The sequence below is a fragment of the Denticeps clupeoides genome, chromosome 2 (genome assembly GCF_900700375.1).
Source record: "Denticeps clupeoides chromosome 2, fDenClu1.1, whole genome shotgun sequence".
Lineage (NCBI taxonomy): Eukaryota > Metazoa > Chordata > Actinopteri > Clupeiformes > Denticipitidae > Denticeps > Denticeps clupeoides.
The window spans coordinates 9,158,746-9,170,860 of record NC_041708.1 but is presented as its reverse complement, the minus strand read 5'-3'; the positions used below and the strand labels follow the sequence as shown (position 1 = coordinate 9,170,860).

Below are 12,115 nucleotides of genomic sequence, written 5' to 3'. Positions count from 1 at the left end.
TCCCATTCAGTCCCTGTACCAGAGGAGCGTGAGTTTGGTCCGCATAGCCAGCAGTAAGTCAGACCTGTTCCCGGTGAGGGTTGGACTCTGCCAGGGATGCACTTTCTCACCGGTTCTGTTCATAACCTATATGGACAGAATTTCTAGGCGCAGCCGTGGTGTGGAGGGTGTCGAGTTTGGTGGCAGGAGAATCTCGTCTCTGCTTTTTGTGGATGATGTGGTCCTCCTAGCTTCATCAGGTTCTGACCTTCAGCTCTTGCTGGGTAGGTTTATAGCCAAGTGTGAAATCTGAGACCATGGTTCTCAACCAGAAATGGGTGGCTTGCCAACTCCGGGTCGGGAGAGAGGTCCTGCCTCAAGTGGAGGAGTTTAAGAATCTCGGGGTCTTGCTGACGAGTGAGGGAAGTAGGGAGCAGGAGATCGACATGCGGATTGGGGCAGCGTCTGCAGTGATTGACACTGAACCGATCTGTCGTGGTGAAGATGGAGCTGAGCCAGAAAGCAAGACTCTCGATTTACCGGTCGATCTACGTCCCAATCCTCACCTATGGTCATGAGCTTTGGGTAATGACCGAAAGAACGAGATCGCAGATACAAGTGGCCAAAATGAGTTTCCTCTGTAGGGTGGCTAGGCGGAGCCTTGAAGATAGGGCGAGGAGCTCTGACATTCAGGAGGGACATTCAGTAGAACCACTGCTCCTCCACATCGAAAGGAGCCAGTTGAGGTTGTTCGGGCAACTGGTCAGGATGCCTCCTGGACGCCTCCCTGGGGAGGTGTTTCGGGCATGTCCTGCCATTATTGAACGTTCTCGCATGCTGAGACAAATAACTTATTAGATATATCTGCAGTGTTAAAGCTGATATCTGTTATAATTTGACTGAACGTAATGAGGGGCATCCACATCCACATTATGCAATGTATTCAAAATACTTCACATTTAAAATACATTAAAGAATCTGACTGTCTATAGCTGTGCTTTCTCTTTGTTTAATTTTCTTCTGTCAATTGCTCAATTGCTTTTTTGGTTTCTGTGTGTGTGTTCTGCTTCAGCTATCACAGGCTGCCGCTTCCTACAGAAGGAGCTCCTTTGGAGCAAAACTTTGACGCCTTCGTGAAAGTTCTCAAGGTGAGGGAGTGTCTTGTAGAACAAAGTCCAGAATGTTCTAAATTCTAACACAGTGCAAATATTTACCAACCAGAGCTCCTAAGCTTTCCGGTTTGGGATGAGAGATGCAGTGTTAATTTTAGATTGTCTGTGATGCATCAGCAAGGTACTTTTGTGAGACAGGCGACCGGTCCGCCGTGATTCGGAACCCTCTCCATCCTTTGTCATCAATCATGTAGAATCATAATAGTTCTGAAAATAGTGTTTTTACACCTGCGTCTCTCACTGTTAACAAGTCTCTTTTTTTTCTGGTCTGGCCTGGTTCATGTCTAAAAATGTTTTAATGCCAAAGGATCTTTCTCATTCTTGCTCGCTCAGTTGCTACAAATAAGTTTGTTGCCAGATATAGGGTGTTTTCACACCTGCACTTTTTCGTCCGGAAATTTTTTTTCTTGCCCCATCGATGATCTCATTCCAGTCCCAAAAGAACATTTATGCACCTCAACCTCTATTCATCAGTGGTCAGGGTTTAGCAGATCTGAGGACATGACAATGTGATATGATGTTGCTGGTGCTGGGCAGTTAGGAGTAGATCAGGGTTTTTACACACATCATAGTTGCTTAGTTGTCATCCAAAAATTCTAAGACTTTACATCTATAATAAAATGACTAATGAGCAGTTGAATCTGCAAAATTGTTCAAGACTCTTATTTTGACACGTAAGTGTGAATAATATTTAGTAGTCTGGATTAGGAGAATAAAAAGAACGTCATGCACAGGGACAGTATGGTTTACCTAATTATAACAGTGAACCATGTACAGTATATGCAGTTATTTCACTGCCTCTAATTAGCAATGCCTCAACATTGTACTCATGCTCACCTCATTTAGTTAAGACCCATCAGGTGCATGTAAATGTCTTTCAATTTTTTTTTTTAAAAAGGAAATTGCAAAAATAGTGATGAGGTGGGAAAAAATCACTAAAATAGGGCCTTGAGTAATTTTCAGTTTTGCTTTACAGGAGAACCCCAGCCTGTCCCTCCTGCAGGACCCGCCCCGACCCCTGCCTGCTCTCATCTTTAGCTGCCAGGTGGGAGTAGGGAGAACCAACCTGGGCATGATTCTGGGCACCCTAGTGCTGAGTCGCCTCCGGCCATCGGTTCCCCCCGACCCTTTCCAGTAAGGTTTCCTCCTCTGTGACAGTTGCCATGGAGATGGGACTCCTGTTAATTAATGCGTTTAAAAAGAAATGGCAGTTTCTCTGAATGCTGTGCTGCATTCAGAGCTCACAATGGCAACATGTTTCCTTTTACACTGAGTGCCAGAGCTGGTTTTTATTTTTTGCATTCTGTTGTGGCCTGAAAGTTAGAGATGACCCTGTTTTTTCATTACAGAACCAAAGATGAAGCAGAAACTAAACCACTTTTTCAAATCATTAAGACTCTGGTCAGCAAACTGCCAGAAGGTCAAACGGTCATGGAAGAGGTGAGGAATATTTTACTGTCATAATACACTACATAAACCTTCAGCCCCAAGCAAGTATTGTGTGTGTGTAAATTAGGATACTTTTCTAATTCTACCTTTCTAGTTCTAATAAATGTATCACATACATTTTTTTCAAAAGTTTGGACACACCTACTCTGTGGCGATTTATATATATATATTAGTGGTGGGCCGTTATCGGCGTTAACGTGCTGCGTTAACGTGAGACTCTTATCGGCGATAAAAAAAATATCGCCGTTAATCTATTCACAAAGTTGGGTTGGGAGCTGGGTCTATACTACGCAAGCTATTGTGCCAGAGTTAAATAGTTACACTAGATTTATAAGTATATTTCTTCTTTCTTGTGTCTTTTAGTTTCTTATTTCCTAAAGACCTTTATTTTTTATTTTGTATACCTAGCGCGGATGTATACCTGCACTGTAGGGGGCGAGAACGAGTCTTCGAACTGTGAAATTACTAGAGCTGTAATACTCGGATCCTTTTTAGGATTCGGCTCCCTCTGAGTCACTCACTAAACTGATCCGGGTGTGTGAGTCACTTGAGTGGAGCGCTAACCCGCTCTCTGATCCGGGTGCGTGAGTCACTTGAGTGGAGCGCTAACCCGCTCTCTGATCCGGGTGCGTGAGTCACTTGAGTCAGTACGCACCCGGATCAGAGAGCGGGTTAGCGACCTGGCGGTTAACTTCCTCTACAACCGGACTCATGTAAGACAATATATTGGAGTTTACCATTTAGACATGGTGTAGTTAGGACTCGAAGGATTCGGTTCAATGGAGACCTCAGATTCGTGACTCTTGAGTCATTTAAAGGATCCGGGCAATTAACCCGGGTGAGTCATGAATCACACAGCTCTAGAAATTACCACCTCACGTGTCGTGGAAACATAGATGCAGCTATGAAGCCGCCGGGTTTGCTTCAGGGAAAATTTATTTTTAAGATTAATCTAGATTAATTTAGATTGCTATTAATCTATGCCCACCTCTAATATATATATATATAAATACACACACACACACACACACACACACACATATATATATATATATATTACATTATATTACATTACACTAACAAGATTTATCTGTTTAATATTGAAACTAACACTATAAGGACTACATTTGTTTGCTAAAGTGGCATGAATAGTTTTGTATAAGAAGAATACAGATTTCTTACAGTATTTACACATGCTTTGAAAAAGATGCTGCCGTTTAGAACAATTTAGATAAAGCAATATGTAAAATACAAAACTGTAATATGTATTAAAATCCTCAGCTTGACTTAATTGTTAAACTGAACCGAAATAGCACAAACATAATGAAAAGAAATGTGCTTGCAGGTGGACCATGCCATTGCCATCTGTTCAGACATGCACGACATAAAAGAGGCGATTTACGAAAACAAGAAAAAACTGGAGGGGATTGGTGAGGATTATCAGTTTCAGGTGGGTGATGCTGTAGAATGTTTAGTTTTTGACCTTGTAACTACGTTCTTTTACCCGGATTTGCTGCTGTTTACAGTAAATACCTCGAGATGGGAAAGAGGGTGAGGATATTTACACCAAGTATGACCTCCATCTCGTACTCTCCTTTCCCTCTTCCTTGAACTGAGTGCTCAGAGAAAGTTATTTAGAATGTGTGAGTGACACAGCATGCCTGTAGGTGGCAAACTTGTACAATGTCATACGTATCACTGAAAGGACCTGGGGGCGCATTTGCAGATATGTCCTCAAAGGACTTGCAGAAGTCAGTATTATATGTTATTAATACGATTATTGGACGAACAAGCAGCAACAGGGAATGAATTCACATTGAAGAGCGGGCGACGTACCAAGATGGCGGCCAGATGTTATAGTGGATAAATCTTCCTCGCAAGACGGTGACCGGGGCAGTGACAATAGATTTACATTTACAGCATTTATCAGACGCCCATATCCAGATTGACTTACAATCAGTAGTTACAGGGACAGTCCCCCCCTGGAGCAACATACTGTTGTCTACTCAGGGACACAATGGTAGTAGGTGGGATTTGAACCTGGGTCTTCTGGTTCATAGGCAAGTGTGTAACCCGCTTGGCTACTACCACTAGGCTAATACAGCATCTGCATAAATAAAGGTAATGTTTCAAAGTAAATGTATCACACTTTCATTTTTAATCAGGGGTCCAAATTAGCACTCACCAACTGCAAGAAAATCAGCATGATGAGTTGCCATGTTCGTCTAGTGCCATGACTTGGTGCCCCCTCTGCTCTTATTGGCTCGGACCAACTGACCAACTGCTGAATGTGGGTGCAGAGGCATTGCTTTTTAAAAATATATAATACAATAACAGGGATTATTTTCCCAATCAAAAACCACAAACACTGCAAAAGCAAGATTAGTGAAAAGCAAGATTATCTTATGCCATTTTATTTGGTCCGTAGAGAAATATTTTGAGGTGTAATTTTTCTGCAGCAGCATGAATTAAAAAGAACATTAAAAGAACATGGCAACTCATGCAAATGTGCATTGCTAGATATGCACTTCTTTTTGTTTGCATAACTAATGCTTTGGTTCTTCAACTGTAGTACTGAGATTATTGTTGATATTCACAGCTGATGTATGTTAAAATTAAGTCTTAATATGCTTGACGTAATATATTATATACATAGTACTAATGAAATAGCATTCCATGTAAAGGGCAGCTACTGGCTGCACTATTGCATTTTAATGATGGCCTTAATGGTGGTACTTGGGTAATACTCAGAGGCACTGCTCAATTTTGTTCTTGTTTGGTAATATAAAGGACCCATCATGACTTATTACACATCCCAGTTATGTCACTGGTTCATCACCCCTATTCACCACTATGCTGTTAACATGTCGTTCAGTCCACTTTTCACAGTAGTGTTTCATTATCATTTAAAAACTATTATCCGAGGCTTGTTTTGTGACCTTGTGAACATCTAACTCACATTCAGGGTGGGAGTACGAAGGACTACTTTCTACACAAAACAATGAAGAGTCTGGAGCTCTATTTTTACCTTATAGTGTTCAATGCTTACCTTCATGAACAGGTAGGTCTGACTTTTCTATTTTTGACAGTTGCATGGTGTCAGGGTACAAGCCATGCCAAACACTTTTCCATTTTCGACCTTTTGACCTTTGCAGTATCCACTGGCATTCGCGTGCAGTTTTAGCCGCTGGTTGTGCGCCAATGCGTGGATCTACCGGCTGCTGGCTCGCATGAACATATCTGAGCTGCGGGCTCCTGCCGACCTCGTCACCAAGGGAACACGGGTGCTGGTGAGAGACAGGAGATGAGCGAATCTCTGGTTCTGCATTAGCGTTTCTAAAAAATATGAATTATTCATATACATATGTATATGTAGAGCGTCGATGTCATCTGTGGTGCCATACCGATCTGGTCAGATGTGGTGATTTGTTCAGAAATTTAGCATTTTGGCATTGATCACTGGGATGTGGGTATCTGACTCCTTTATAATGGGTCTTTTAATGAAGTGATCAGTAAGAGTTTAAGGTGGAGTTTCAAACCATGCGACTGTGTGTGTGTGTGTGTGTGTGTGTGTGTGTGTGATTTCCTTAGGTATCCGATGAATATTTGTCTCCAGATGTCCTCAGCACCGTTAAAGAAATGAAGGTGGCGAATTTTAGGCGGGTCCCCAAGATGCCCATTTATGGCATGGCCCAGCCTACATCAGAGGTGCGTAATGCAAAATAATAATAATATTATTTAATAATTTGGTCATATTAAAGATATTAATACTCCATCTGAGATTGTTTTTTTGGGGGGGATTGCTGCTCAAAAAATGGCAATACAGCTTGCAGAGGCAGTGGTGGTTAGGGGTAAAGGAAGTGGTCTCGTAATTAGACGGTTGCCGGTTTGAATCCTGATTTGCCAAGGTGCCACTGAGGTGCAAAGTACTGTCCCCACACACTGCTCCTGGGCGCCTGTCATGGTTGCCCACTGCTCACTAAGGTTGATGGTTAAATGCAGAGGACACATTTCGTTGTGTCACCGTGTGCAGTGCTGCAGTGTTTCGCAATGACAATCACTTCACTTTCATTTTCACTCATTTTAGTTTCTGCCTCGTCTATTTCCAGGCCATCACCTCAGTTCTGTCTTACCTGTCGGATGAGAAGCGGCGGCATGGCCGTGTGCTGTGGGTGAACCTGCAGGAAGAGTTGGTGCTAGAAGGGAACGGCGAGATCTTCTGTCCGAGGGAGCCCACGTGCCTGGACCAACACATTCCTGTACCAGCCAGCGAGGCTCAGGAGATAGAAGTGAGAATTGTGTATGTGTGTGTGTTGGGTAGGTTAATTTATAAAGAGTAAAGGGCAGAGTAACACTGCATTTGGTCAGTTGTGGAATGGTGGTCTACACTCAAAATGGTGGTCTACACTCAGTTTCTTTTATGGATGTTATAATCTGTTTGTATCACCACTTATAGAGTGTGTATCCTTTACAGAATTTATCCGGCCTCCTTATCCAGAGCATCCTTATTCTACAGCATTCTTATCCAGAGCGACTTAAAACATTAAAGCATACATCAAACACCCTGATCCAGAGTGACAAATTAGTTACAGGGCCTGTCCCCCAGGAGACACTCAGTGTTAAGTGTCTTGCTAAGGGACACAATGGTAGTAAGTGGGGTTTGAATCTGTGATTCTGGTTCAGAGGTGAGAGTGTTCCCACTAGGCAACTTTCACCCCAACTCCTGGTATAATTACCACCATAAATTTATAGTATTTATGATGAAAAGTCTGTTCATTTTGACTATGAATCAAATCTTATAATGTCATCATCATCATCATCATCATCATCATCATCATCATTATTATTGTTAAGAGGAATTATTCTAAATCACGTGCGAATATATGTCTGTGCTATGTGCAGGCTCTAGAGTCGGCACTGAGGGATGAGGTTCTCCGGGCTCAGAAGTGGCTGGAGGTGACTGGCGAGCAGGAGAAGCAGATGAAGATGATGAAGAGCTGCAGGACGCTGCAGGAGATATTCAACCAGCACAAGAGCTCAATCCAGGGCCTGGAGTACCGACGAGCACCACTAATCGATTGCTGCTCCCCTCACGAGCAGGTAACATGCACACACACACACACACACACACACACACAATATATACACTACAGCAGCATACTGTACATTTTCAGGTCAAACTAAATTAGAATTTTCAAGCAAGAATGACAGAAACTAAGAGTTTATTTCATTATCTGCATTCTGCAAGATTAGATAAAAATGAAGGCTGGCTCTAGGACCCTCGTATCAGTGTTATGTCTGTGCTTCTTTAGGGAATTATGACACAGAGGGATGGGCCATTGTTAAATCTTTAAACTTTAAGAATGTACTTGAATCATTTTCATTAGGAACATTCGAGACAATTTAGCGTCGAGAAATTTAGTGTCCACAATGTTATTTTCTAACCAGCGATTGGAACGTTAAAATAATGCCAATCCAACCAATTGCTGTTTTCACCGTTAGATCGCCGTTACCGACAATAAGATGAAGCGTGTTACTGTAAACAAGTTGTTTTTATCCGACCAGCCACAGGAATGGCTTTTAGTTTTCTCTGGCGAGGGGCGAGTGGAGGGGTGAGAACTGTTTTGATGGTTGGCTAAGGTTGAGTTAGAATTCACGGTAAAGCAACCAGAGGCAGAGGTGGGCAGAGGAGAGATACGGCAAAGGCGAGTTCAAAAGGAACGTTTTTACAGAGGATATACAGACAAGGCTTTTCCCATGTTGAAAGTAAAGGCAGGAATGTACATGTTAAATGTACATTATGCCCCGAAACTACATTTTTCTCCATAATGATGGGGAAGTTGATAGCAGCACACACCCAGGTGCAGTTTGTGACTGAAGTAACCATAACTAATTACTTATAACTAATGTCCCCAAAACTGCAAGGGACCCCATATTGTGGTGTAATGTATTTTATTTATGTTTTCAAGACAGGCTGGGTTCTCCTGGTTCTTCTTTGCATTGCTGAGATGCCAGTTGAGGGTCATTGCTATAATGAGACCTATAAATGTTTTTAACCACTGATACTAAACTATGAGTTTAATTATGTCAAGGATCTCAGTATGGGGACTTTGGTTCTTTCCAGAACACACACACACACACTTTCAAACTTACTGATCCACCCTGTGGTTTGGTGAAGACTGAGACAGGAAGTGTTTTTTTTTTTTTTTTTTTTAATATAATGTGCTCACTGCTGTGAGCTAAAGTGCAGTGTTGAGGATGCTACACCAGAAGCTGGAAGAATATGAAGCTCTGGTGCCCTCTAGCAGTTGAAGAACTGAACTGTGCATTTCTTCATGATGTTGATCTGAGGATGGTTATTGCCTTGAATTAATGCCTTAGCATCTAAACGTCATACAGAATCTGCATCTGTATTTTTGGGAGGGTTGATTTTGTGTTTGTGTGTTTTCAGGACTTTGATCGATTCCTGGACGCGATGAAGAGTACCCTGGCGGAGGACTCCACCTCTGCGTTTGTTTTTAACTGCTCCAACGGTAAAGGGAGGAGCACTACGGCCATGGTGATCGCCACCCTCACTCTCTGGCATTTCAATGTATGCATCTACACAGTACACACACACACACACACACACACACACACACACACACAAACACTCTATAACACCCAGTCACACAAACTGCCCACTTAACTCTGTAGTTTGTAGCAGTATTAGAAGCATTTAACAGAATCGGGAAAACTGTTTAATTTGCTGGTTGACTGTATTTTTCAGACTAGGAAAGAACTAGGAAAGGCAAAATGCCATTGGAAATAATTAGGGGTTTTAGATAATTTTGATACTGCAATATATCACAATATTTTACAAGGTGATATTGTCTCAATATAGGTGCATCAAATATTGATATTATTGTACACAAATTTAGTGCAACGGGTGGTGCTGTCAAGCCGTGACAATGTAAATTTCCCACTTGTTGGACTAATAAAGGATCATCTTATCTTATCTTATCTTATCTTAGAGATGAGAATTCACATGCGACTACCACCTCCACTCCTGCAGATGTACAGCTGGGTACTTAGAATTACTGCCTGGCATTTCAGTCAGAGTGAAATTGCAAAACATGACAGGCCAATCAGAGCATCTTGTATTTCAGCTCAGTTTTTATATTTTCAGTGAACTGTAAAATATTGCAATAGGTAGATTATCACAATAAATCAGGTTATAATTGTATTGTGACCCGTGTCTCGTGACACATATTGTATTGTCAGATCCTAACTAGTAGTTTAACAGGCAGAAAGAATCAATTCCATGAAAATTAACATGCAGATTCAATCTCTGTATGTCTGGGATGTTTTTTTTTTTCAGGGGTTTCCAGAGTTTGCTGATGATGAGATTGTGAGTGTTCCTGATGCCAAATACACAAAGGGGGAATTTGAGGTACGGAAACAAGCCTTCACACTTCAGCCGACTGGCATTGCATTAGACCCCCCGGACCCATCTGGGTAAGGGTAAATCCATACAAAATGTAAATGTTCCTGGAGTGACTCCTTGGACCGTAGTAGGCCTATCTACATCTAGGTTACAGGGTATATTTCAGATATAAGACAGTTTCTACACTGCTGACCGCATCTAACCACAGTGTGGGACCATTCACAGCACAACAGTGACAATGGTAGTAGGCTGTTGATGGGAGTGGATCAGGATTTGTACACTGCTAGGAAAGTGGACTTCCAAAATGTGACCGGTGTATAGCAGGCTTTTCAATAACTGTCTCTGTCTGCACTGCTGCCTTTGGAGGACATCACGGTCACTCCTGCTTTCCCTGATAGATGCACCAGTAATGCCACCTGCTGGTTGTTGATTACATTATGTAAAGCACCATAAAAACTAAACTGTAATAAGCTCTGAGAGGAAGGGGTTGCTCCGGAACTTCATTCATTGTTTAACATCATAGGTGCAAAATAAATATATGTACACATTTAGTTTGCCCCTTGTCAAGTACAGCACAGCGTTACTCTTTAGCAAAGCTCTGCTAGGTGACGGCCAAGTTCAGCAGTGATGAAACAGCCATGCTGGGTAGTAATTGGGTGGGAAACACACAGTTAAGAGTCTTGCTCATCATATTTTCTTCAGAGTAGTTAAAAATATCTGAATCAAAAGAGAATCATTGTGAAATCCCATTTTCAGCATGTATCATCCACTCTTAGAAAAGAAAAGACAGCAGAAAAAAAGGATTAGTCTGTCTCTGTTGTTGTCCCTTGGTCCTCTCCACTCTGTCCCCAGTCTTTTGCTGGTCTGGTGGCCAGGGGTTTAGGGGTTTAAAGCATATAGAAGAAACAAACAAAGCCTGTGCATTTTACAACAGCAGGACACAATGAATTCTAAGGCAGAGGACTTGTGGGGTTGTCAAGGAGACCGCTGCTTACAATAAAAAGGGCTCAGCATGCCAAGTTGTGTTTACTCCACATTACAATGTGGCATGATACGGCACATGTGACACATCCAGTCACTACAGTCAAACTGATGTAAATAATAACCTTTGTTGTTTGCCTATATGTAATTTATTGAGATATGAATTATATTATATCTTATCATAAATAATAAGAGGTCATAAATGGACAATTCTAATGCACAAAATCACACACATCCTTCTCTGTTTGAAATTGCTTTTCCTCTTCGTAATTAGATTTTTATTTGTTTGTGTGTGTGCATGCACACAGGTGGTGATGCAGCTTGTGCGCCTGTTGCCAGATGGTCACCGCGTTAAGAGGGAGGTGGACATGGCACTGGACTCGGTCAGTGAGACCATGACCCCCATGCACTACCATCTGAGGGAAATAATCATCTGCACCTACAGACAGGTAGGGGGCACCCTTCTCTTCCTTCTGAAACTGAACCAGTGCTGTGGAGGACCCAACACTATAAACTATGTAATAAATATTAAAAAGTATAGTGTGAATTCAAATAGTATTGTATCTTACAATAATTTAATGAATACATTTTATTAGGAGTTTTTGCTTAGGACCTGAGGCATTATTTGTGAACATATTTTTGTGTCATATCGATTATTTGTGTAGAAATGTGTATTTGAGGTTCTGTTGACTGAAAGATGTATGAACAGAAACTGCCCATTCTTAGACAAATGATTTGTTATGCACTATTGAAGCCTTGTGTATTGTTCTGAAGAATGTGTATCTGGATGAAAGAGCTTTAGGCAGTGGTGGCCTAGCGGATAAAGAAAAGGACTCGTAATCTGAAGGTTGCCGGTTTGAATCCTGAACCGGCAAGGTGCCACTGAGGAAAGCACTGTCCCCACACACTGCTCCCTGGGCGCATTTCATGGCTGCCAACCGCTCACCAAGGGTGATGGTTTAAAAGGACAGATTTTATGGTGTGCACTGCGGGCTGTGCTGTGTTTCACTTTTTCATTCTACACATCCCACTTATCCATAATGATTCTATCTTCACTAAAGCTTTGTGAACATGGGTTGCAACAGATGATGTTTTAGTCTGCTGGTTC

The 12,115-nt window shown here is 41.9% G+C and overlaps 1 protein-coding gene across 2 annotated transcripts in view; it reads left to right on the top strand.

Moving 5' to 3' along the window:
• The window catches only part of pald1a (phosphatase domain containing paladin 1a), a 50,113-nt gene that overhangs the window by 15,166 nt on the left and 22,832 nt on the right, over nt 1-12,115 (top strand). For both annotated transcript variants that reach the window (XM_028970407.1, XM_028970408.1), the window contains exons 7-18: nt 1,052-1,127; nt 2,128-2,285; nt 2,501-2,591; nt 3,946-4,050; nt 5,566-5,661; nt 5,756-5,890; nt 6,192-6,308; nt 6,710-6,889; nt 7,503-7,700; nt 9,052-9,192; nt 9,961-10,032; nt 11,316-11,456. In XM_028970407.1, coding sequence (XP_028826240.1) covers nt 1,052-1,127; nt 2,128-2,285; nt 2,501-2,591; nt 3,946-4,050; nt 5,566-5,661; nt 5,756-5,890; nt 6,192-6,308; nt 6,710-6,889; nt 7,503-7,700; nt 9,052-9,192; nt 9,961-10,032; nt 11,316-11,456 — 1,510 coding nt within the window. The remainder of the gene's footprint in view (nt 1-1,051; nt 1,128-2,127; nt 2,286-2,500; nt 2,592-3,945; nt 4,051-5,565; nt 5,662-5,755; nt 5,891-6,191; nt 6,309-6,709; nt 6,890-7,502; nt 7,701-9,051; nt 9,193-9,960; nt 10,033-11,315; nt 11,457-12,115) is intronic.